This window comes from Myxocyprinus asiaticus, chromosome 16, assembly GCF_019703515.2.
Source record: "Myxocyprinus asiaticus isolate MX2 ecotype Aquarium Trade chromosome 16, UBuf_Myxa_2, whole genome shotgun sequence".
In the NCBI taxonomy this organism is placed as follows: Eukaryota; Metazoa; Chordata; class Actinopteri; order Cypriniformes; family Catostomidae; genus Myxocyprinus; species Myxocyprinus asiaticus.
The window spans coordinates 20,601,203-20,626,784 of NC_059359.1; the positions used below are offsets into that span (position 1 = coordinate 20,601,203).

The 25,582-nt window shown below is 36.5% G+C and overlaps 3 protein-coding genes across 3 annotated transcripts; 1 reads left to right on the forward strand and 2 right to left on the reverse strand.

The window, feature by feature from the left end:
- Positions 1-365: 365 nt before the first annotated feature.
- Positions 366-3,246, reverse strand: LOC127454169 (lysM and putative peptidoglycan-binding domain-containing protein 1-like). The gene is made up of 3 exons (XM_051721174.1): positions 2,475-3,246; positions 2,025-2,329; positions 366-1,751 (listed from the first exon to the last, which is right to left on the reverse strand). The coding sequence occupies exons 1-3, from the start codon at positions 2,646-2,648 to the stop codon at positions 1,604-1,606; spliced, it is 627 nt and encodes a 208-aa protein (XP_051577134.1). The 5' UTR covers positions 2,649-3,246; the 3' UTR covers positions 366-1,603.
- Positions 3,247-4,962: 1,716 nt separating this feature from the next.
- On the forward strand, positions 4,963-9,855 carry scnm1 (sodium channel modifier 1). The gene is made up of 8 exons (XM_051721310.1): positions 4,963-5,146; positions 5,503-5,573; positions 5,702-5,790; positions 6,471-6,565; positions 6,960-7,060; positions 7,193-7,329; positions 7,417-7,552; positions 8,437-9,855. The coding sequence occupies exons 1-8, from the start codon at positions 5,096-5,098 to the stop codon at positions 8,546-8,548; spliced, it is 792 nt and encodes a 263-aa protein (XP_051577270.1). The 5' UTR covers positions 4,963-5,095; the 3' UTR covers positions 8,549-9,855.
- A 148-nt stretch (positions 9,856-10,003) lies between these two features.
- tmod4 (tropomodulin 4 (muscle)) lies at positions 10,004-25,270 on the reverse strand. Its single transcript, XM_051721309.1, has 10 exons — positions 25,162-25,270; positions 21,261-21,423; positions 18,574-18,730; positions 15,227-15,349; positions 11,735-11,827; positions 11,397-11,527; positions 11,129-11,236; positions 10,733-10,876; positions 10,451-10,595; positions 10,004-10,342 (listed from the first exon to the last, which is right to left on the reverse strand). The coding sequence occupies exons 2-10, from the start codon at positions 21,366-21,368 to the stop codon at positions 10,320-10,322; spliced, it is 1,032 nt and encodes a 343-aa protein (XP_051577269.1). The 5' UTR covers positions 21,369-21,423; positions 25,162-25,270; the 3' UTR covers positions 10,004-10,319.
- Positions 25,271-25,582: the final 312 nt, after the last annotated feature.

The following is a 25,582-nucleotide window of genomic DNA, read 5'->3' on the forward strand; positions in this document are numbered from 1 at the left end:
TAATCACATCTGTAATCGCTGTTTTGGGAGCACTCATATTCATAAACTGCATGAAAATACAATTCTAAAAGTTTAAAAGTGGACCAGGTTACAAAAACACATGACTAGTGGAATACTGGAGCAATTATGTTATTCTGCATTTAACAAAATGAACTCAATTCATGCTTAAGTTACATATGTTTTCTTTGATCCACATGCCAATGATAATCTTTCAATTTACAGCATTTTTTTAAAAGAATTTGATACCAAGCAAATACCAAGATCTGTTTGAGTTTCTGGCATTTAATGTGTGTTCTACTGCATTTATATTTACTATGGAGTGTTGTGCTTTTGAAGTTAACATACCAATGATGGATAAACTTGCATCCAGGGCAAAAACTAAAAGTCTTTATAATGTTTTGGAAATCACAAATGTCGAATGGCATTAGACACTTTAGCACATTGCAAAATGAACAGATCAAAACGTAACAGCATGTGACTGAAGTGCAAAACTATGCACTGCATTAAAGGAATATTCCGGGTTCAATACAAGTTAAGCTCACTTGACAGCATTTTTGTGGCATAATATTGATTACCACAAAAATTAGTTTGGACTTGTCCCAACTTTTCTTTTAAAAAAAGAAGAAAAAAAAAATCTGGGTTACAGTGAGGCACTTACAATGGCAGTGAATGGGGCCAATCTGTAAATGTTAAAATACTCACCATTTCAAAAATATAGCCACAAGACGTAAACAATATGCTTGTTCACATGATTGTAGTGTGATAAAATCACTTACTAAACTTTTCTGTGTAAAATTGGAGCTAATTTTATAACTTCGTTGCCATGATGATGTCAACAAACCCTAAAACAACTGTAAAAATGACAATTTAAAGAACTTTACAGCTCAAAAAATACATAAGCTTTAACAGAATTAATGCAAGTGATTTTATAAAATTATAAGCTTCACATTTCTGCCTTTAATTGGGCCCATTCACTTTCATTTTAAGTGCCTCACAGTAACCTTGATTTTTGCTTTTTTTTTAAAGAAAAGGAGGGAAAAGTCATTTTTTGAGGTAATCAATATTTTGCCACAAATGCATTCAATTGATCTTGACTTGTATTGAACCCGGAATATTCCTTTAACAAGTATGAAAAATTAGTATCTAAAAGACGTCTATTGGCATCTATTCCCAGAACAAATACTTTTTACTTTCCTAAAACTTACTCTTCCTTATATGAAGTATTTGTGGGGGAGTATTAAATATAAATTAGCAAGTGTACTATTTGTTCAAGCTACATTCCTGAACAGTTCTATTGCTCAAATGCAGTAGTAAGCAAGTGCCAAAACCACACTCCTGTCATTACTTTAATTACATTATAAAAATAAAAACAGCAGTAGGCTGCAGTGTTGTATGGTGCTAATACATGTACGTGTCTAAAGCTTTTGGTAGCAGTTTTATAAGAGAACAACTACAAATCACTATCATTAGTCCATTATCAAATGTACACTGCTAACAATTTAAAGGCATGCCATAAGAAGTGAGCACTCTAAAATTGGTCAGTTTTTCTCAAATTGCAAACAACACAGAACACAGTCAGAAGAGCCTTAATGAGCAACCTAGATCAGAGCTGAAAGATCTCATCCTCTCTGTGCCTCAAATTCCTGGTCCGTTTGGTGATGGTAATGGGAATAGCTCCCAGTACTGCCTGCTGGGAGGAAGCTTTGCTGGAAGCCAGATTGCCATAATGGAGTTGTTCCATAGAGGAGAACCTATAAACACAGCCAAAGTAAAGGCTTAGGTGATCAATTCATTGATTTCAAAGGTGAACAATGATAAATAGCTGTAGCAAGTTTGTAATGGACTGATACTCATTGTGTTAGTAAAACAAAGACATATGAGTCATGGTACAGCCACTGAATTCTTGCTGAATCTTTTGAAGCACTTCAGTGATGGCAGACAATCTCCCAAACAATACAAATAATGGAATTATGTAATGCCATTATGAAAATGACTGCCGGCATAAATCCATTCAACCAACTTACTGTTTCTCTCCCTCCTGACATGTTTTCACTGCTGCTTGTTTAGACTGACTGATCAAGCTGTCTATCTTTTTCAGGTACTCCACTGGAGAGAGATCGGTGTTCTCTTCATGACAAACAGAGTCTGTTTGGCTTGTATGGGTCTCATCAGAAGTCTTTGTGTGTGTTTGTGTTGGACTTGTCTCCTCATTCAATTTCACTCCATTGCTGAAAGACGCAGACTCCGTCAGCACAGGGATGAAGAGGGACTCCTTTAGGAATATTGAATCATTTGTGTACAGTCTGTTTGCTCTTTTGATTTGCTCCATCTATAAAATAAAAGAAACTGCATTCTATATTATATTGTTATGCAATAACAATCCATCCATCTTAAAGTTTACAACCTATTTCTACAAGATAAGATTAAAAAATAAAAAAAAGTCTGCAGAACTCCTCGTGTTTTTGTTTACTTACAGAAACGCCATACTTCAGTGACAGTCCTTGCAAAGTCTCACCGGGCTGAACTTTGTGTTTAATTCGTCTTTGTCTAATGGGTGACAGTGAGGAGGACACGAGACTGCCATAAGACCGAGTCCGCTGGCCGCGGAGGAGGCCGTGAGTCCCGGTGGGAGCTTTATCCGCGGACATGGCCTGAGCTCATGCGGGATCAAGCCTTAAACTAATAATCGCCTGACAAACTATAACACACCATCTCCGACTAGTGAATACATGACAGTATTCTTGAGCATAACATATGTTTTGATACGTCAAATCAATGGTGGCAGGTATTAAATCAATCCTGTTTCAGCAACAACGCGAAACAACCCAGATGTAATGAACTCGCCCTGCTGTTTGCATAAACTGGTCATCTTGAGCGACAATACAAACTAGATTAAAGCCTTCTAACTCAACTGAACCATTAGCTAAATAGCACTAAGAAATTATACTTCCGTACTCCCCATTCAATTCTAACACTTTGACGGACTACTTAGCTAACTTCACTTACATTACAGCGGCATTTTCAAAATTAAAAATGACAGCCATAAAAAAAAATAAAAAAAAGTACATTAACGATTCAACCCAACGAGGAAATTTTTACGGTAGCCGTTACATACTAAATTCAGGCAATCTGAAAAAAAAAAAATTCACAAGCTAAACTCTAAGCACATTAGCTTAGCTTATGTTGCCATGGCGTCGGACTATGTCTAGAAGGTAACAGAGATTATTTTATTTCATTATATAACAACCTCCGAGGCTCTATTACTAGCGATAGTAACGGTCAACTAATGCGTTACGACAATAAGTAACCGTTTGCGGATACTATACAAATAAATGGGGAGAGCCGTAAACTGACACAAAACTGTCGCAAAATTGTCCGTGGCTTCTCTTAAAAACAGCTGTTTTATCGTAGTAAACTCCAACATAGCTCAATCCAAAAGTATTGTTTAGTGTGACAGGCGGTCAGTTCATTAAGTGATTAGCTGTTTCCTCACAAAAGCAGCTTATTCAGCACACTGAAGCATCATATTTCATAAAAAAGGCCTCTTGTCTCCTCGCCAGTGTACCGCTCATTGATCATTGAATGTCTATGGTACCTCTATAGTAGATACCTTATTAGAGGCTGTTTCTATGGACCGCGATACGTTTCTCCATTTCAAAAGCGAAATGAAACTTTATTTTGAAATATTGCAAGGACTTTCAAGCCATAAAACTATCAGGACTATGGACATCTACACAGGGTTAGGGAGTAATGGAATACATGTAACGGGATTGCGTATTTAAAATACAAAATATAAGTAACTATATTCCACTACAGTTACAATTTAAATCATTGGTATTTAGAATACAGTTACATTCAAAAAGTATTTTGATCACTGAAGAGATTACTTTGCATTTTATTGTCATTTGTTTCATTTAATATTTAGTCCTTTCAGATGGAAAACATTTATACATATAAATGATGCGATCCAAAGTGAATTTGAACAGCGGTGAAACACTTTCTTATGATGTGTTACATTCATACGAGCAGACAGAGAATTAAGTTTGAAGTAAGTTTGGAGCAGAAGAAATAGAAATAAACCTTGTGTAAATTGTCAGCTTTACGCTAAGATAAAATGCTATTTCTAGTCATTTTACATGCACATGTTACCAGGCACGATCATATTTTTCTATCAAGAAAATTCATGTTGGATAATAATTTTTCTAGTAAGACCTTTGATATTAGGGCAAAAATCGTATTCTTGATAATAATTTTTGTATTGTTTTCCTGTAAAAATATATAAAAATCCTTAAAACAAGATCAATTTGATTTATCTTGTTTTAGAAACAACACTGCATAAGATATTTAGGTTTTTCAGAGAATGTATTTTTAACATGTGTATTTTGTCTTACTGTACTGGCAGAGTTTTTATAGTCAAAACAAGTGAAAAAATCTACCAGTGCTGAAGAAGTAATCCAAAGTATTTAGAATACATTACTGACCTTGAGTAATCTAACGGAATACGTTACAAATTACATTTTACAGCATGTATTCTGTACACTTCAAAAGTAACCCTCCCAACCCTGCATCTACATAGCCAATATTTTAGATGATAAAAAAATCCTGAACTATTCTCTATAAATTAATATATCAGGGCAAACATATTGAGAATTAGCACCCAGTCAGTCAATTCACAACATGATGAACTGTTTCCACACAAAAGCAGTTTATGTAGTGGTCTGAGGCTTCTTCTCCATTCACTTGCATTCAAAGAGCTCTCCTTGTTGACTGTTCCAAGATGGCGCCGCAGTTGACATATCCGAACCAGCCGAATGAAGTATCTATTTTGTAGAAGGGCTCTGGAAGGTAACGCCCCGGCAGCCTAAGTCTCGCGAGAGTCTCATTCGCTGTTACTAATCCGGGGGTTGTTCTACCTTCTAGACACGACCCGTCGTCAGTTTAAGAAAGGCCCCGCCCACATCAACCCCACAATGCTTCTGTGTAAAACAGGAAGTAAACACTGTTTGTGTTAGAAATGTGAGATTGTCAATGACAGCAAAATAAAAAGCTTCATTTAATACCTGGGAGTAAAAGAGAAGAGTTCACGTCTACAAATATGTCTTTCAAAAGGGAGGGTGATGATCAAAGTCAACTAAATATACTGAAGGTACTTTAACATGCTCACTTGTACACAGTACATTCCTATCGCACATATCTGTACATTGAATCTCTTCTGTACATAACTGTGTAATTCTTTGTCTGTCTTTCTATACATATGTTATTTTATGATTCTGTGTCTAGCTGTTGTATTTTTGTCAGTATTGGAAGCTTGTTTCTGGAGACAAATTGTGCGCGCGCGCGTGTGTGTGTGCGCGCGTGAGAGAGAGAGAGAGATAGCAATAAAGCTAATTCTGATTCTAATTTAAACACCTTCAAACAACATTATATCACCGGTGTACAACATACACAGCGAAACAGCCCCTTTCTTTTTCTCACTGTGTTTTTCTGTCTTTCTAAAACAAGAAACGGCGTGTTGCAGATCTTCTGTCTAACTTCATTCCAGATGATGAAGCTGCTTTGATGAAAAATGGAAGGTGATTCTTTACTGCTGGTTGATTAAAACATTTCAGAGTTGGACTGTTTACCATGTTCAAGTGTATGGCTGTATTTTCTATCCCATTCACTGAGTAATATTATGTGTCTGTTTGATCCTTCACTGTAGATATACCTGCCTTGTGTGTTCTCACCGTCCTGTGTTCGACACTGTTGACATGCTCACGGTACACAGGAAGGGAAAGCGGCATCTTGAAGGTGAGATTGTGTCTCTGTATTTATTCAGTCACTGTATAATGTGGCACTCTGGATTTAAAGGAATATTCCGGGTTTTGTACAAGTTAAGCTCTATCCACAGCATTTGTGGCATAATATTGATTACCACAAAAATTAATTTTGACTTGCACCTCCATTTCTTTAAAAAAAGCAAAAATGTGGGTTCCAGTGAGGCACTTGCAATGGAAGTGAATGGGGCCAATCCGTAAACATTAAAATACTCACTGTTTCAAAAGTATAACCACAAGACATAAACAATTTGTGTGTTCACATGATTTTAGTGTGATAAAATCACTTACCTTTTCTGTGTAAAGTTATAGCCAATTTTATAACTTTGTTGCCATGACAATGTAATGTCAACAAACCCTAAAACAACTGTAAAAATGGCGATCTAAACAAATTTACAGCTCAAATAATACACAAGTTTTAACAGAAAAATTAAAGTAAGCGCTTTTATAAAATTCACATTTCTGCCTTTAAACCCTCCAAAAATTGGCCCCCATTCACTTCCACTGTAAGTGCCTCACTGCAACCTCAATTATTGCTTCTTCTTTTTTTTTTTTTTGGTAATTAACATTATGTCACAAATGCTATCGATTGAGTGTAACTTGTATTGGACCCAGAATATTCCTTTAATTCTTCCTTAATCTATTTCTTTCTAGGAATGAAATGGTTTTATGGCAAAAAAAATAAACTGCAGCGTGAAATTGATAAAAGAAGGCATCAAGACTATATCAAAGCAGAAGATGATCATCAGGTGACTGAATGCTATCGTGGCACGTACATACACATACTGTAGGCCACATGGGAAATCTGATATTGATGTAATTTAAACCTGTATATAAAAGTTTTCTGTTTAAAAGAATGACAACAAAGAAAGGTAATGACATAAAATGGGTAAGAGATATTTAAGATTCTACACATTTTCTAGGCCACTATCAAATAAACAAGTTTGTGACATTGACCATGTTAAATCCTTTGTATGGACGGACAGATTTCCTTGCTTACTTTGGAGCACACAGAATGCTCTTTGGAACATTCACAAATCATGCTGCCGTTCTAATGATATTATAGGGAAAAATAGTTTCAACTCCACTGTAACCCTCATTAAAAGCTTGGTCATAGACTCAATATGTTATGCTTGTCCTCAGGAACCCTCTAGTTCAGCTCCTCTACTCACTCAAACACGTAAAATCACCCATCATGCCTTACTCAGAACTGCTCCATACAGTAGCTGCCATAAGAAGGCCAGGTAATGTTTTGGCATTTAATTGTCCTTAGGTTTTTGCAAATAAGCCATTCTAGACTGAATATCAGATTCTTTGATTACTGTTCACTGTTTTTTCCTCCATTGATTGTAACATCAATGTCATTGTCATTTTAGTGAACGATCTGAATCCTCTGGATGTGGCCAAGAGGACATGTATTGTCAAGTCAACAAGATCACCTCAGCATGTAACCATGAACCTACTACTATGAGAACATCAACTGCTGATACAAAATCAGCCACCTGCACAACAGGTACAACACAAATATATAGTTAATTTTAAGGCAAGTCTCATGTTGTTTTTATTTGTCACCTGCATAGTGTGTAATTGTCATCTGTAGTCCATCAGGGCCATATTGAAGGGAAAGGAGAGACAACGAAAAGGAAAAAAGGATCCAAAACTGTGAACTCCACTGAATGTGAGCCTCTAACAGAGCAGAGACACAGGGAACTGGAAAACTACCTCAAATTAAAGAGGTATGACAACACTCAACATAATGACTCACTTTACCCATGATTTATGTCACATGCATGACTATATATATCTCATATTTGCACAGCAAATTAATAGTGTTAAAGTTGAAAAATATATTATGTTTTAGACTTTTGTTCTGTGTAAATGAAACACTGCATTAGATCTGCATTCCTGTTGTCATAAGATTTAGCGTGTGTCTTGTTTTCTCTCGGCTGTGCATGAGAATCAATTCATAATGAGACACAGCTGATGATTAAATGCAAAAAAAACCCAAAAAAAACCATCAGTCATAATAGACCTTTTTCACAGACTGTGATGACGCGTTTCCGCCTTATTGGTTTTAAAAAATGAATTACCACAGCTGTGAGGGGGTTTCTATTACAGCTGCTGAAAGAGTGACAGTAAATTTGTCATCTTCTCCCATCTGACTGTCTTAATCCACGTCTGGAAAGTCATTCAAATGTAATAGTGGATTTTCTCTTTTGGTCTTGGAGCAAATGGGTAAGTGAAAATAATATTTGCTGTGATCTCCCATTCACTGCTGTCGAAGTTTACCCTGCAAACGTTTACTTCTCCGTTCCAAACCCGGAGTGTGAAAAAGGTCTATTCAGTATTCAAATATCACAATGTTGTAATCTGTCGGTTATATTTTGAATCGCATACATTCTATGAATGTAAGTTTGAAAATCTCTCAATAACTTTACATTTACTGAAAAGTATAAACATAAAAAAAAAATATATATATAAGGCTGTATATCTAAAAAACAAAGCTGCACATTAGATTCTCACTGTGAGATCATTAAATAACTGTATGCTCCTTATCTAATAATATTTTGGCCATCTTTATCTTTCTCTCTTTTTCTCCTTTTTTACTCCATTGGTCCAGTTCCGGGTGGCTGCAGGACAGAAGTGGTAAATGGGTAAAAGATGAGAATGTCGAGTTTGACTCGGATGAAGAAGAACCAGCTCTGTTGCCTCCTTGCGGTGAATCATCATAGCAGACTATGCTAAAACAGTCGTCAAGACTGATGTTCCATACAATACAGCCACTGCCAAATAAGCTACAGGCTACATTTAAACTGAACTGCGTGTAGGATGACAATAATGTTTGGATGGTCACAGCTCTCATATGACATCTTTTACATTTAGGCCTCTGTGACCCACTTTATATACTATTTTAGAAAAGTTTTACCTCTTGCATGTTGCAGTTTTTATAAGTATTGTGTACCTGGGATCTTGTTTAAAACAATTCCACCAAATTGAGGGGTTTTCTTTTATAAAATGCAAAAATAATTTGCATAATACTTTGTAAATAAAGTTATCACTTCCCCAAAGGAAAAAGACATTTGTTGATTCTCATGCAGTGTAGTTTTACAGATTTGCTTATCATTTTGCCTTCATTGTCAGAATATTGTTTGCGTGATTGAAGAGGTCCAGTTCCAAATCTAGAACAGAATGTAGAACGACTGTGTTCTGTGGTTCCTTTGCCAAATGCCATAAGAGTGAGCTTGGCGTAGTGTGACTCCACATTCTGCAGTAGACCTGTGAAGTTTAATCAGCCACAGAAATGACAAGCACCCACACCCAAAAATTTCTGTTAACTTACAGTAAATGCTTGCAGTTCTTTTAAACAAATTCACCTAACACACTGTCTTTTTTTTAAACAGAAGTAACATCTAGTGGTTAATTGCTTTATTTGGAGCTTTGTAACTCAAACCCATGAGGCTGAGTTTCATGACTGTGTGGATTGCATGTATAAATAGGTTGGTGGAAAGGGGGCAGGAAGTGTTGCCAGGGGGTATTGAATATTTCCACTTGAGTTGTGCAACTGGGTTTGGGTCAGGTTAATCACATAATCAAAGATATGACAGTTATTCATAATTGTATATTTATATAATCAAAACTCAGTAAGTTGTTTCAGTTTTCATACAGTCAGTCTGTTGACATCTTCTTGTTCAGAAGAGCTGTCTTAAAGGGTTAGTTCACCCAAAAATAAAAATTCAATCCCAGATGTGTATGACTTTCTTTCTTCTGCAGATCACAAACAAAGATTTTTAGAAGAATATTTCAGCTCTGTAGGTCCTTTCAATGTAAGTGAATGGTGGCCAGAAAGAAAGTCATACACAACTTGGATGGTATGAGAGTGAGTAAAAGATATGAGAATTTTCTATTCCTTTAAAGGAAAGGTTCACCAAAAAATGAAAATCTGCCATCATTTACTCACCCTCATGTTGTTCCAAACCTGACTTTTTTTTTCTTCTTCCATGGAAGAAGACTGACAACTTCAGTAACCATTTACATTTATTACATATTATTTCCATACAATGAAGGTGGCTGTCAGTCCTTAATGTTCTGCCTAACATCTATTACACTCCAAGTTTATGTCAGTGTTTTGGTAGAACAGACCTGGATTAAATGACACTTTTGTAATTTAATAAAACTTTAAAGTCTGATTAGACAATATAGAATGTAATATTTTATTTAAAGTATTTACAACTGGGAGCACCATATTATAAGAAAATGCTTGAGTGACACAGTGCCTTTTGTCAAGTTTGTAAACAGAGGGATTGAGGAACAGGTAAAGTTTATTAGATCAGAGCATTTGATTTGATGAAATCCACAAAAAGCAATGAACGCTTATCAAGATGGTGATAATGATATCCACAATGGCCGTTGATAGGGTTCGTCCTGGCTGTTAATGAGGAGTCTGGGACATCACGTCAGATCGAGACTTTTGATTCCTCTGAGATGAATAACTCTGTCCTCCTTTCATCTTACTCTCTGCTGACGAACTGAACATGGGAAAAATGTGACAAATATCAAGTTAATTCCAGCTGTAAGTGAATGAAATAATGTTCCTGTTTCAGTTTTTGATGAGTGCAATATGAGAATATACTTACGAACGTCATTGTTTCTGGTGATGGCTATGGCAGCTCTTGCCCGTGGACCCTGCTGAGTGAAGTGATAGCCAATCTTGATGATGCTGGGGTTGTTCTCCAACATGGATGCAATCTCCATCTCAACTGAATCACCCAGTTTCTGTCTCTACAAGAACACACATGAAAAGACATTAAATGTAATTTTCAGAGTTAAACAAAATAGTTATTTTGTTATTTTACACCTCTTTCCAGCACATCATATATATTTGCTAGGAGTTTGAAGTGAGAGTTTTAGTCTCTTACTTGGTTATCAATCTTAATCTCGGTCAGGGTGGAGTTCTCACCCAGTGCCTTGATGATGGCCATCATGCCTTGTGCAGTAATGAAGTTAGACTCAATGTTGAGCATCTGGAGGGTTGTGTTAGTTTGTAACATCTCAGCTACAGCCTGAATCACAGGAACAGAGCAAGAGAAACAACTGACATCAGCATTCCAAAGTCTTCCATAATACATACAGAGGAAAACAGAATTATGAGTAATAATTTCATGAAGAATTTGAAACAGGATGAAAATCACATAAGGGTTTTAAAGTTTAAATAAGTTACATTTATTTATTTACTTTATATTCAGATCTATATATCTCTGAGTGAATGAAACAACAACAAAAGCCGAGTCAAGGTGGCACACTTCAGTACTTACATAGGCCACAGGATCATTACTGCGTGTCCCAGCGATACTGAGGCTCACCACGTGTGTGTTATGCTTCATGGCTTCAAAAATCTCTTTCAGAGTTGGGATGGGAATGTCCTACAGCAACACAAAACAATTATTACTATCACTGTTCTGCTAAAGTAGAGAAAACAGTTATTATGATTGATGAACCAATACTGAAACTATAGTAATGTTGTCATTATTCTACTTATTCTATTCTTACTGATAGAGGTATCAGTACTGTTAACATTTTTACCGGGATGTTGTTCAGGTTAACCTCTGTCAACCTGTTGTCGTTTTTCTGGATGCAGCGGAGAGTGTCCTCCACATCTGTGTCATTAGGTGGTTCATCAGGATATTCCTTATACACATCTGGTTTCACCACACCTAAAAGAGAATAGACCTGCTTATGGGATAGAGCTTCATATAGTTTCTGTTTATGATTCAATACAAGTGACATTGTTTGAGGATTTGGGCTAGTTCGGGAGAGTCACTATTCACTATTTAACACTGACAATAAATGCTGCTGACCTCAGGTTATGTGTTAATTTTGTTGTGTAAATATACAGTAGCAATATATTGAAGCATACATACTGTTGATGCCTTCTGTGTTGGCAATCTTGCCAGTGGTGTTCAGGGCATCATAATACTGCTTGTTGCTCATGAGTGTGTACATCCCCAGGATGGCTGTGAAGACACAAGCACATAATTAGTTAATCATTTAAACATCTCATACTTTGGGACTATAGGTATGGGACTTTATTGCAGTGTAAATAAAAGTTATGTATTGATATTATTATAAATTAATATTTAGTTTATTTATAATATTTAGGTATCACAAAGGTATTGTTCATTGTTAGCTCATGTAAACTAGTGCATTAACTGATGTTAATGTATACAACCTTATTGTAAAGTTTTACCTTTTAAATTAATAGTAATAATACTTTTATTGAAAAGTTTATTTTATTATTTTATTTAATAATCATGTGTAGCTTGTGAGCAATACTGGCACAAATCATTTAAACTGGGCTTGCTGCAGTGATCTGAATAGATGTCTGTTTTTTTTTTTTTTTTTATCTGTAAGGCTGCAGATGCACAGCAGGTGGCGCTAGCTCACAAGTAAGCCCCACTATTAAAAACTTCCTCTATAAAGCTGTTCAGGTTATAGTCCTAAAAACCCTGAAGACAATTAGCATTTTGGAGTCATGGGTTCCATCAGGAATTTCCTATGGGTTTTTATAATGGCAGTTTAGATTTATACGTAAAATAAAGCCTGTGGTAAGAATAACTTGAAGAGATTTTTAAGTTTTGTTACAGTTAACCTCAAACGTTAATTTTGAAGCTACTGTGTTTTTTAAAAATGTATGTTGCTATCACAATGCTAATTAAGGACTACAACTACCATCGGCATGTGAGCTAATTGCCTTACGAAATGGAAGACTGTTGTAGTCCTTATTTAGCAATGTGTTAGCAACATGCACTTTTAAAAGACACAATGGCTTCAAAATCCATGATTGAGGTATGACTGTGTGTAATTTATGTTCTGGAACAAAATGTAAAAGTCTCTTCATGTAATTTTCACCACAGATCTTATTTTGCTCGTACTTCTAAAAACCGATGGGAAATTCCTGAGGGAACCCATGGCGAATTGGCCTTTTCGGGTTTGCTTACAAATTGACATCATGGCTGAACAGCCCTATTGGTCTGGACTGGCATAGGACAGTAGCAGAAAAGACATACAAAAAATGTGGACTTGGGCAAGACAGATGCTCTAGATCAGACAGCACCTCTGAAAAGCACTCAGTGCTCTAAACATCTCTCTCACATACAATAACTATATTTAAACCTCCAGCACAATTTAGGAAAAGAATAATTAGACTATCTGGATCAGTTCAATTTCCACTTAGCTGCCCAGCAGCTCAGCGAAAGGGGATTCATCCGTAAAAACAGCAAAGGCAGAGTGGCAGACCCCTATTGACAGTTTAATCCTGAACTGGATGTGTTCCAGAAATAAAACTGTTCTGAACGAGGGGCTTTGCTGGGTAATCTGCACCCAGTGATATGCTCCAAAACGCACATGTGTGCTACATCAAGACAAAAGCTTTAAATGTGCTTCGAGGAAAAGGCTGTTTATGAAGTGCTCATACTGTAGTTTTAAATGAACAGCTCAAGGACAGTCAGACTGACCAATTACCATCACTTTACTATGTTACTATCTGAGGGTTCTGTGATTCGTGCAGGAGGCATCGATGGACCGCTACATTTGATCTGTTGTATTGCTTGAAAATTGCTTGAAAAAAAAAAAAACCTACACTGCAAAAATTATGAAACTGTAAAAATCCATGAACCATGGCCAACAAAACCTGTACTAGACAGAGCAAAGTATTAAAAACATCAGAGAGAATGACATGACAATAAATTAATGTGGTACACATTCACAAAACAACATATAATGGAACATAAAACACCACAATGTGCATAACTGATAACAAAAATAATACAAAATATAACTATATAAATAAAAAATAATCAAATGTGATGCATTGCACAGGAACTTCTGGGTACCTTTTACTGTTTTCCATCATTGATTATAAGGAAACTCATACTTTTTTATCACAAAAAACATGATTTTAACAATATTTTACTGTAAAAGTACACGTGTTGTCTCATTAAAAATATATAAAAAATAAATACAATCACTTTTATAATTTTTTATTTTTGTATATATATATATATATATATATATATATATATATATATATATATATATATAAATTTTTCCTTCAAAAAACAGTAATTTACAGTAAAATTACAGTTGCTGTCCTGTTAAATATCATATTATTTTTCACAGTATATGGTGTATATGGAGTAATATAAAGCTAATTTACAGTTAATCCATGTCCAGGTTTTTACTTAAGCAATTTTACTTTCTTTTTCCATTATAATTATGAAAAAATGCATAATTTTGTTTATTTTAAAGCAAAGATAAGCAAGTCAATATAGGCACATTCTCAGTAAACAAAGAATGACAGGAAGGATATGAATTATGTGTACTTGTCAGGTGTATTCTGTTGATTCATGTCTTTTATTTTGAAATTCTAGTTCCTTTTTCATGTCATGTGTTCCTGTTTCCCTAGTCATGTGATTTATGTTTTCCCTCCATGTTCATGTGTCATGTTTTCATTGGTTTATTGTTTAATTATCTTGTTATCAGTTCTGTTTGTTCATTGGTTTATGTTCTCCCATGTCTTGTATTTAAGCCCTCATGTTTGCATTGTCTATTGGTCGCGTATTCCATGTCCATGATTTGTAGACAGGGTTATTGGAGTTCACGTTCTGTAAATAAACTGCAGTTGGGTTCTTCATCTTCACGTCATCATTGCCAGCAGCCAACATACGTTACAATACTTCATTTTGCATTTTAAATGGCCACGGTACGGCATCTGAGTTTCCTGCTTTGTCAGATGCTGTCAATGTGTTTTTTGTTTTTGTTGTTTGCAATGTCTCTGGCCTACACACCATTCGGCCGCAAACCCAACATACAAGCACACACACTTTCTCTCCGTCTTTGCGCATGTTGACTAGTTGGCCCTTGGTGATCTTATTCTGGTGAGCTGCTGAGCTTGGAGAAATAGATACCGTGTGGTATATTTCGATGCATGAGTGGGATTTGACCTACACAGTACATGGTTCCACATATGAAGTCATCTGGGCTGCTTCTATGATATGTATTGAAATGTTGTTATGAGACACTGATTGTATAACACAAATAGAGCAGATGGGTCTTTCAGGAAGGTCTTTGGGTTTGATTGACAGCTGTTGTGCAGGGGGTTTTGTGATCAGCTGTTTACATTAGTTAATAGGGGATTAGTCATAAATCAAGGATAAAAATTAGGACTATGGTCAGAGCCATTACAGGACATTACAAGTTATAAAGTGAGAATAGGTGTTAGAAGAGTTGTAATGCATGTCTTTAGAGCACTCCAGTCTTTGGATGGATATTATTTACTATTTTATATCATGTGAATAGAAACAGAAGATACAGAGCTGAAATGTTATCCTGACTGTTCATAACATCATGCCTACCTGCAATGTCACACATTTCAGCATCTGTTGCATTCCTCAGTGCCTCCTCAAGCTCAGGTTCCAGAGTGATCTGTTCCTCCTTAGGGATTTGTCCTGCACCGTGTTTAGGAACAAATGTTTTACCTACAGAAAGCAGCGAGAGAGATAGTTACGGTGCCCACTTAAATGTAAATTTTTATCAAGTCAAGAGTGCTTTTGACAATACAAATTGTTTCGAAGCAGCTGTACAGAAAATAGTGCCTTAAAAACATTTTTTTAATTTTATTTATTTTTAGTCAAAGTGTGTTTGCTTTGAGGTCATCTATATGCTAGTGTACTCCTAAACATTGACAAAATTAACTGCCAAAAGTTTGGAATAATGTACAGATTTTGGTCTTATGGAAAGAAATTGGTACTTTTATTCACCAAAGTGGCATTCAACTGATCACAATGTATAGTCAGGACATTAATAATGTGAAAAATAACTATTACAATTAGAATTTTTTTTTATTTTTTCAATATTTCAACTTAAACTACTTCAAAGAGTTCTCATCAAAAATCCTCCACATGCAACAATGACAGCTTTGCATTCTAGCTGTCAGTTTGTCCAGATACTCAGGTGACATTTCACCCCACGCTTCCTGTAGCACTTGTCAAAGATGTGTCTGTCTTGTCGGCACTGTCTAGCTGATCCCACAAAAGGGTTAAGATCCATAACACTCTTTTCCAATGTCTGTGTTTCTTTGCTCACTCTAACCTTTTTGTTTTTCTGTTTCAAAAGTGGCTTTTTCTTTGTAATTCTTCCCATAAGGCCTGTACCCATGAGTCTTCTCTTTACTGTTGTACATGAAACTGGTGTTGAGCGGGTAGAATTCAATGAAGCTGTCAGATGAGGACATGTGAGGCGTCTATTTCTCAAACTAGAGACTCTGATGTATTTATCCTCTTGTTTAGTTGTACATCTGGCCTTCAACATCTCTTTCTGTCCTTGTTATAGCCAGTTGTCCTTTGTCTTTGAAGACTGTAGTGTACACCTTTGAATTAAATCTTCAGTTTTTTGGCAATTTCAAGTATTGTATAGCCTTCATTCCTCAAAACAATGTTTGACTGACGAGTTTCTAGAGAAAGCTGTTTCTTTTTTGCCATTTCTGACCTAATATTGACCTTAAAACATGCCAGTCTATTGCATACTGTGGCAACTCAAAAATAAACACAAAGACAATGTAAAGCTTCATTTAACGAACCAAATAACTTTCAACTGTGTTTGATATAATGGCAAGTGATTGTCAAGTACCAAGTTAGCAATTTAGCATGATTACTCAAGGATAAGGTGTTGGAGTGATGGCTGCTGAAAATGGGGCCTGTCTAGATTTGAACAAAAATGATTTTTTTCAAATAGTGATGGTGCTGTTTTTTGCATCAATAATGTCCTGACTATACTTTGTGATCAGCTGAATGCCACTTTAGTGAATTAAAGTACCAATTTCCTTCAGAAACAGCAAAATCTGTACATTATTCCAAACTTTTGGAAAGTGTATACATTTTAAAACAGACCAAAATAACTGATGACTCGTCTTGCACTACTTTTTGATCCAATCAAATGCTTTCTAGAATTAGGTTGTCCCTCCCCCTGCAACAGACCTGCAAATAGCAAATCATGTTTTCATGGCTGTGATGTAATGAAAGTCTATTGGCTATTTTTTTATTTTTTTTTAAAGGTGTGAGTCCTTGGATATGTCCCGCTCAAACTTCCTGTTTCAATAGGAAATAAGTCAACACAGTATACCAAAATGTGCTCAGCAAGCAGTATAATGGGGTCTGTAATACCCCCAAAGTAAATTTGGAAGTGCTTCTGTTCCAAGAATTTAATCATAAACAAAGAAACTAGAGTTGGGGTACTGGAGTTCGGTCTCGAGTCCGAGTCACGAGTCCAATGTTAATGGACTTGGATTTGTCACGGACTCGGATGCATTTTTACTCGGACTTGACTCGGACTCGAGCCTTTCAGACTTGGGATTTGTTTTCTGAGTCCGGACGAGTCCATGGCATTTGTGATGCAATGAAAAACAAACAAACAAACAAACAAAAAAATAATGTAACACAGGGTGACCATACATCCTCTTTTCCCCAGACATGTCCTCTTTTTCAGACCTCGGCAGGGATTTCAAAATTGCCTCTAAATGTCTGGGATTTGTCTTTGTCTTCATATTGATGTGCTCTCTACAGTTAGTACTATCATACATTCTGTGTATTTGATACTGCGCATCAGTTTTCACGCGTATATGTCCTCACGTGTGATTATTCTGGCTGAGAGCAGCAGCGCACACTCTTTCAAAGTACTTTTTTAACTCTCTCGCCCATACCTGTAAAGATGACACTTGCGTTTCAATGGCAAAAAAGTCAGAAAATACAATGAAGAACACAAGTGAGGGGAGAAGTCTCTATTCACCTATTATCCATACTAAATACAATGTGAAAAGAACAACACGTCAGCCCAAGGTGAGTTTGATCTTGACTTTAGGGGAGTAGGCTACACCTGGACACACCAGACTGAAAATTGTGAAGTGTAGTACTGTAGTATATAAATATTTTTTTAATGGTATCTGATCTTTTCTGTTTTTATTTTATGTTGTTGTATTTAATTTTATGGGTATTATTAAATAATTTAATATTACCATTTATTAAATGTATTTCACCCATAATGTTAGATTAAACTAAATTGAATGGACAAATTGAAGATGAAGTAGAAATAAAAACTAAATTAAAATTCAAAACAATAATAATTCTGGTTTCAAAGACTAACACACCTTTCACTTTCTTTGGTGTATGTTGAGTGGAGGGGAAAAGCAACTAATGATTGAAATGTCAACAGAACGCAATAAGAAGTGTGTTGAAGGACGGTTTTGTCATCATACACCTAAAGCATATGCTTTCATTCTGAAACCACACTGAAATTTGTTCAGCAGGATACCAATAATTGCATTTTTGCATTTATATTGACAAATTGTTTTTCTTAGTTGTGAAGGTTAAAATAAGCTTAAAATATTTATGTTGAGTTTACAGTTACAATTTTAATTCAGATTCTTGAACAGATTCATTGGGACTCAACTCGGACTCGGCCTGTTATGGACTTGGTCTTGAGTCTGACTCGGCCTCTTTTGGACTCGAATTCGACTCGGACTCAATTGTTTAAAGACTCAGACTTGACTCAGACTCAACTAAGGTGGACTCGAACCCAACACTAAAAGAAACAGCATAGATATCCAGTTGCCAGCTCATTAACCTAATTAATTTCATGTCTGTTTTTCAATAAATCAACCAAACTATAATGTTAATATAAGTAAAATGGGACTGTCTGCATGTGGTACCTCTCTTTTCGCCTGTAAAAGGCACCAGGTCATCTCTGTCCTTGTGTTCTATGGCCTCCTTCTCTAGGTAATCCATTAGGGCGAAGCGATCGAAGGGGCCTGTAGGACTTTTCTTTGTTTGGTCACGCTGACGGAACCCGGCTGGGAGCATGGCATTCTGAAATACAAAGGGCAAGAGCATTATTTGTAAAGCATGTGAATTTGGTTTATGTGCTCAGTGAAACACAAATCATTGTTACTGCTAAAGGCATTTCCCTATTCAATTTTGTGATACAGTATAACTAACAACCAAAGGCAAAGCATAAAAAAAATATACATTTAGTTACTGTTTTCAAAACATTTTATTTGCTTATGTCCATTAAAAGTCCATTTAAAGTGCATTTTCAGTGTGCAATTTCTGTGTCACTAGTGTCACCAAACAGAATTTCAAATATATCACTGTTTTCAAACAGAATTCAGGAAACTCTGCTCATCTTTCATTTGTTGTAAAAAATGATAGTCCTGCCCCAAACTCAACCAATGGTCAAGCCAATGTTGCTGTATCAAGCTGGACAAGACACTCAATTAAACAGAGAAATGTTTTGATAGCACCACAGAGCCAAAAGATTACACATTTAGGGGGAAATTAACCTACAAATGGTTCACCTATACTTGTCTCCACATATTAAGCTGGGACCAGTGTTTGAATTGAGGGGGAACTGAGGGGGTCCAGGACCCCCTAAAGGCCCAAAACATTGTACTTGTTAAATAATTGTTTATTTTAGAACTGAACCATCACTAGAGGTTAAAATGCACATATTTAATATGCACATAGTTTTGCCGGTATTTATCTAATGCTGCATGTTAGCTCACTATCAAACAGTTGTTCTGTATTTTTTCATGGATGCTATGTGGAAAAATCTCTTTGTTCATCTATTTTGCTGTACCTGTGATAAGTGGGCCCTCTCTCAATATCTTTAAATATGAAACGATTATTTTTGTAATTGTTATTTATATTATTTATAGCTCTACCATACACTATGCATCTCAGCAGCACTTTTTCTGCAGCTCCAAAGTCTTTTCTGTCAACGTTATACTGTCATCTTTCCCCGCATTAATGTTATTAATGCATTAGAGCTTCTGAGTGCCTATGCAGTGACGTGGTCAGAGACGTAATGTATTTAATGAACGTAGTATAGAGCAGAGACAACATAGCGAGTTACAGCAGAGAATTGGGCTGTGAAAGAACATGAGGCAATAGTGAAATTATTTTAAGCATTGGACATCTCCAGCATGAAAGCTCAGCCGAATCAGGTAAACTATGTTTGTTATGTTTGTGGTAAGGTAAACATGGTGCCTTATCTTTTTGTTAGAAAAACCTAAGAAAAAGAGGAATAAGATGATAGTGTGATAAATATACTGATAATCTGTGATAAAAAGGGTGACTTTGATTAGCTATATTAATGTTCATAGCTTCATATATAACAGAAATATAGCTTCATTTAAACTGCTCATTTGTGAAATGGTTAAGTTGTGGGGTGGGGTGGGGGGGTGGGGGGATTGTCAGGTTAAGGGGACCACCAAGAGTTCTGACACAATTTGAACACTGTCTGGGAAATGGGAAAGAATTTTAATATTAAAAAAAAAAAAAAAAAGAAAAAGAAACACATCATCTCTAATAATAGGTTACCTAGTTAAAATTAAAGTCAACACGTAACGGCATTCACAACCACTTCTATAATGTGATGTAATTCTGTGTGAAACAAGATATTCAATGAGAAATTTAAGGACGGATCTTGTTTTTATTCACTGTAATACACTGGATTGTGAAAAAGTGGGCTTGGTGATGTCCAACATGATCACGCTTGAAGTCGGCATGTTGCTTCCGAATGTTCTAGTACCCTGGCACCGGTTCTATCATACCGAGTTACTGACAAGAGTCTCCCATCACATATTTTTGTATGGGTTAAAATGTGTTCACCTTCTCCTTGTGTCAGCAGCATGGGAGACCTGGGTTGGGGTTGGGGATAGAGTTAATAAAATATGCATTTTTCTTCACTGTATTACATTCTGTACAGCTAAAAACAATTTGCTTTACAACTTGTTTTTGGAACCCCTCTGGCCATTTCTCCCTGAAATTGGAGCTTTACAAAAACTCTTCCCGCTATGGCCACTGGTAGCGCTGCTTCAAATTTCCGAAAGCACAGACTGAGTTTACAACCTCCTGTTTCTGAATTCACTGTGATATCAGTCTGTGATGTCAGCCAAAAAGGCATGTCTTTTTAGAGGCAGAGCAAGTTATTGCCTTTCGATAAATATAAATAAATGAAAATTCTTGGATTAACATGCATGGATGAATCATACATAATAAAACCAGGAGCATGTAGTAAATAAAAATATGTAATATGAATGTAAATACATTTTAATAATAAATGAATAGAAAGAAAAATGGCGTGAATTTTGAAGTTGCCGTGTTCAATTCGGCTTCAAAATTCACATTTGAGGTATGAAAGTGTATCATTTTTGCTGTAGAACAAAAACATCCATGTATCGTGAAGTAATGTTTACCACAGAACTTAGTTTACTCATAAATTGAAAAACCCCATTATAAAACCCCATAGGAAAATCCGGAGGGAACCCATAGGGAATTCTCTTCTGGGTTTTTGGACTACAACATGAACAGCTCTATAGTGTCTACTATATTGTACCTCTGGGTCCATTTCCTGCAGTTCATACTCCAGCCGATCCAACTCCTCAGCGCTGAGGCCCCTGAGGATGGCATCCTCGTCAATGTCTCGGGGATCGCTCTTCGACATGCTGGCTGCTTGGTGGTACTCTTACTTCACACAGCTAGCCCAGAGACACCGAGCTCTGAGGCAGAAAGTAAAAACAAAAAAGTGAGGCATAGATGAGTGAGCCAGATACAACCTTCAATTACAAGCACAAGAAAACAAAACTGTAAAAAAATTTCAGAATGCAAAAGAAGGAAAGATTGCTTTAAGATTACATTTGGCTTGCAAATAACCCACAATAATGACTTGTTTTTTATTCCATTGCCCAATGCTTTCTGTAGAAGTTCAGAATGAATGGTAAAACCTGCTTTCCAGTCTAAGTCACTTTCAGTCCAGCTAAAAGAGCCAGCACTGAAAGGGCATGATAGGGAACTGCTTACACTGTTAAATGCCACAAAGCCCAACTGAATTAAATGAACAAGGCTAGCATTCGTTTACAGGACAAACATTTAGGGTTCTGAGGGTACTGTGCACTTGGGGAAACCAGATGGGCCTTTCTGACACAGTCTGGTTACAGTAGAAGCACCAAATGATCATACTGGACATTTCAAAGGTACTCCCTACTTCTGTTATTTCAAGGCAGAGGGAGAGAATCTTGGTTATTTTTAGTCTCTGAATTAAACTTGGGTTTTGGGTTGCAGTAAGGAGAAGAAGGATAGAGCTGAGGAGTTATCACTGGCTCACACTCTTGTCTAGGCGGCCCAGCCCACCTGTGAAGCAAACTGATATCATGAGCTAGTTTCAGACCACACACCCAAACTGGATCTGCAACTACAGACAATACCTCCTAACACATTTTGTGTAACGGATGATGGCACATCCGTATGAGAGAAACTACATGTTGGAAATATTGTCATTAGAGCCAATGTGGTTCTATAGGAACATTAAAGCTGAAGTGTCTAATTTCTTGGTCCACTAGCTTCACAATTGGAATATCCAAAAATAATGACTGTTCTCAGACATATTCCAGAAAACTCCTCTGTCTTCAATTAGTTGTACAAATAGATAGTCTTGCCTCTAAACTCATACCATTGGCCAAGCCAATGTTGCTTTGTCGGGCTGGATCTATTAGAGGGTCTACGACCAGGGTAGTGTGGCTCTAGTTTGTAAAGCCAGTGACACAAACAGGATCAGAGAGCTAAAGACAGAAAATAAAAACAAAGTCCAGCTCAAGATTGTAGAAATCAATAAAGCCACCACATGATCATGTGGTACAGCAGATTTACTGTATCTAGAACTAATATGACCATCACAGAAAAAACCTTGTCCATTTCAAGACTATCTTTGAACACACATTGTTTGTGGATTTTGTTGCTTCAGCTGTCCTTAGCTGGTGTATTTCTAATAAAGACTCTGGGATAGTAATGCAAAGGCTTGATACCCAAGAACTGGGGAATTACTGAAAGCATGCTATTATTATAGTACCTGTGAGCAAGGCACTTTACAGATGGTTGCTCCAGGGACTGCAATTAGTGTTGTGTAAGTTACTTTGAATAAAAAAATAGGGTTGACATGACATGATAACAATTACTTATTGACATATCAACTACATTTAAAGATGCTGTAAGTGATTTTTTTCATGGAATGGTATGCACAAAAACTTGCTATTCCCTGAAATATATTAATGACATAAGTGTCGTCTCTGTGACCGCTCTACACTCTGTAAGCAGCAAACACTTTCTGCCTGTCAATCATTTTGTGCATTCTTAGTATTTTAGTTGCAGCGAATTATTGAGGCTTAATGCCATTTTTATGCCATGTTGCTCATAACAGTTGTCAGTTGAGGGTGCTATTTTGCTGCTGTTGTTTTTGACAACTGTTACTGCTCAATTTTGGTCTCAGGCTCATTTGTATCTTTGGAGTGCGGTGTTTTGGAAAGACAGGACATGGCTAATCCAACGGCTCAGCTTTTGGAAATTCTAGAACACTAAAATCGCTTACAGCAACTTTAATTGTGTAATGAGCCACACAATTGCTAAACTAGTCTCAGTTCTGCAACAAAAGAGAATAACATTAACTGATTATCACAAAAAGATTTCCCATCGTTTCAGTGAGTTTTATAAGTACCCACTCCTAACTGACCTTGTCCTCAGAAATGGACGAAGCTGACAATGGTCTTTCAGGAACTTGTCGATCAAAAAGATTGATGGCTCAGGGATAATAAATAGCCATTAACCAGTTTGTTTCTTCAATATTACAATAAATATATATGCTAAAGCAGTCGGTCCACTAGCCAGGTGACTTCTTTTTGTGTCATGCACATATCCCAGGAAAGAGCGGCTGTTGGTCTGTTCTGCACACCTGTTCTCACAACTCCCAAGTGACATCAACACAACCCTAAAAAAAATTATTAGTTGAGTGTCACCTGTTCAGCCTTGCTGGCTTTGAAGAGGGTCTTTTAAATTAGTCCTTCAACATGGAATCCTTGGTATTCCACTCTTGCAAGGCAGCAGCCAATATAAGACATTTCCATAAGGAGACAACATTTCTTTAACCAAATGTATTTTTGTTAATTATTTGTAAAAATCATCATTATACTTATAATTGTACTTCATAATTAGTCACTTCTTAGTAATCTTTATTAGACTTTGATCGTTTGCAAACTTAACTGCCTGGAGTTCTTTTGAAATGACTTTGGACCAGGTCCAAAAATCATTTGTAAAATGTCAAAATCATAATTAGTATTAAACTGTGCAAGTCATTAAATAAAATAATAATGTTTACAAGCTGAACTCCCATTCTTTCCCTGTTTCTACTTGTTCCTTCTTGTAAAACAAGACAAATATCTTACAATCTGACCTTCACTTCAGAATAAAACTGAATGCATTTTGAAAAGCAACCTGACCCTGCTCACTGCTTTCTTTTTGGAGGTCAAGCTGTTATTATCGACCATATGACAAAAAGTTTGGTTGGGTCTCAGAAACCCAATTCCCCTTTGGTATTTTGGGATTGCACAGAACGAATATTGGCACTGACAAGTCAGATACAACAGACTCATATTCAACTAACCCTGAATATGATTCTGACAAGTTGTATGTAGAGGTCAGTACTCTCAAGAAAGACTAAAAACACTAATTTATTTATATTTGGGTAAACTCACTGTGGCTGATCAGAGAATAGCTAGAGTTGACCTGCAGCTCATAAGATTTCACACTATTTGTGGGTTGACTTCACCAAGTCTCACCGCCAAAGTTTAAAATTCCAAATCAACCCCAGCTTAATTTTAGCTTCACAAGTCAGCTTCTTCCAACTGTGTAAATCCTCTCTCTGCCTGCAGCAACTGCATTACACAGTAACACTCATAGCCACTGCAAGCAAAGACAGGATATAAGGCTGTAATATACAATATGTGGGGAGATCATTCAAATCTCTGTCCCAATTTCCCACTGTCTGCCATAAAGCCTAATCTAAAACTCTAATCCAAAATCTTTATTCTAATACCAACTCTAGTTTTTATCCAAACTATATAATAACTGTACTCCTAACGCTTTACATTAAAAACTACCCATTGGGTCCCCCATCTATTAACTACACAAACTGATTGTTTCAACATAATCAGCAATTAATAAATAATGCAATCAGCAGCTGACTGCGATAATAAGTGCATTTTACACTTGATGAATTATAACCTAACCACATTCTTTTCAAACTGAAATAGTCAATAAAAATACAATGAATCAAAGTGCATAATGCACATAACTTACACATAATAATAGTCAATATTATGTCCAAAAATATCATAACAAATGATATAGGTGTGGCCCTAAAAGGCACACAGAGAGACAGATTACAGAAAGAGAGGTTGTGTGCTCCCTACCCTCAGTAAGTGTCAGAGCTGCTGGGATCTTCTGCACAGCAACCCTATGTTTGAAATCAGAGAATCACCCCCTCTCCCTCCCTCATTGGTATTTGTCCCCTTTACCCCTCCTCTCTTCCTAGCCTGCCTTCTTTCTGGGCTGTGCTGAGACAGGGATACTAGCAACTATTCACAAGGTCAGCATTTCATTATTTTGGCTTTAAGTGAGTAGTGACTGAATCAGATAGAGAGAGGCTGGGAGTGCCAAGAGGACACCTGTGGTTATCTCTTACAGTAACCCAGGTTTACTTAATAAACTTGTCAAATTTTGGTAGGAAAAGGTGTCCTCTAGAGTATAGTAGTGGTATTGCAAGGCAGAGAGACCCTCACTCAATCAGTAGTATTTGAAGGCTGACATCCGCTATCTCTGTTAATAACTTTA

What these genes read in the sequence shown, in the direction of transcription:
- LOC127454169 (XM_051721174.1), bottom strand. Translation starts at nt 2,648, where the DNA reads ATGTCCGCGGATAAAGCTCCCACCGGGACTCACGGCCTCCTCCGCGGC. An exon ending in CACTGAAGTATGGCGTTTCT is followed by an intron (nt 2,330 to 2,474) that starts GTAAGTAAACAA and finishes TTTATTTTATAG; the next exon opens with ATGGAGCAAATCAAAAGAGC. An exon ending in TGTCAGGAGGGAGAGAAACA is followed by an intron (nt 1,752 to 2,024) that starts GTAAGTTGGTTG and finishes CTGTGTTTATAG; the next exon opens with GTTCTCCTCTATGGAACAAC.
- scnm1 (XM_051721310.1), top strand. Translation starts at nt 5,096, where the DNA reads ATGTCTTTCAAAAGGGAGGGTGATGATCAAAGTCAACTAAATATACTG. An exon ending in AAGCAGAAGATGATCATCAG is followed by an intron (nt 6,566 to 6,959) that starts GTGACTGAATGC and finishes GCTTGTCCTCAG; the next exon opens with GAACCCTCTAGTTCAGCTCC. An exon ending in ATCAGCCACCTGCACAACAG is followed by an intron (nt 7,330 to 7,416) that starts GTACAACACAAA and finishes TGTCATCTGTAG; the next exon opens with TCCATCAGGGCCATATTGAA.
- tmod4 (XM_051721309.1), bottom strand. Translation starts at nt 21,368, where the DNA reads ATGTCGAAGAGCGATCCCCGAGACATTGACGAGGATGCCATCCTCAGG. An exon ending in TTAACCTGAACAACATCCCG is followed by an intron (nt 11,237 to 11,396) that starts GTAAAAATGTTA and finishes GTGTTGCTGTAG; the next exon opens with GACATTCCCATCCCAACTCT. An exon ending in CACCAGAAACAATGACGTTC is followed by an intron (nt 10,343 to 10,450) that starts GTAAGTATATTC and finishes TCCCATGTTCAG; the next exon opens with TTCGTCAGCAGAGAGTAAGA.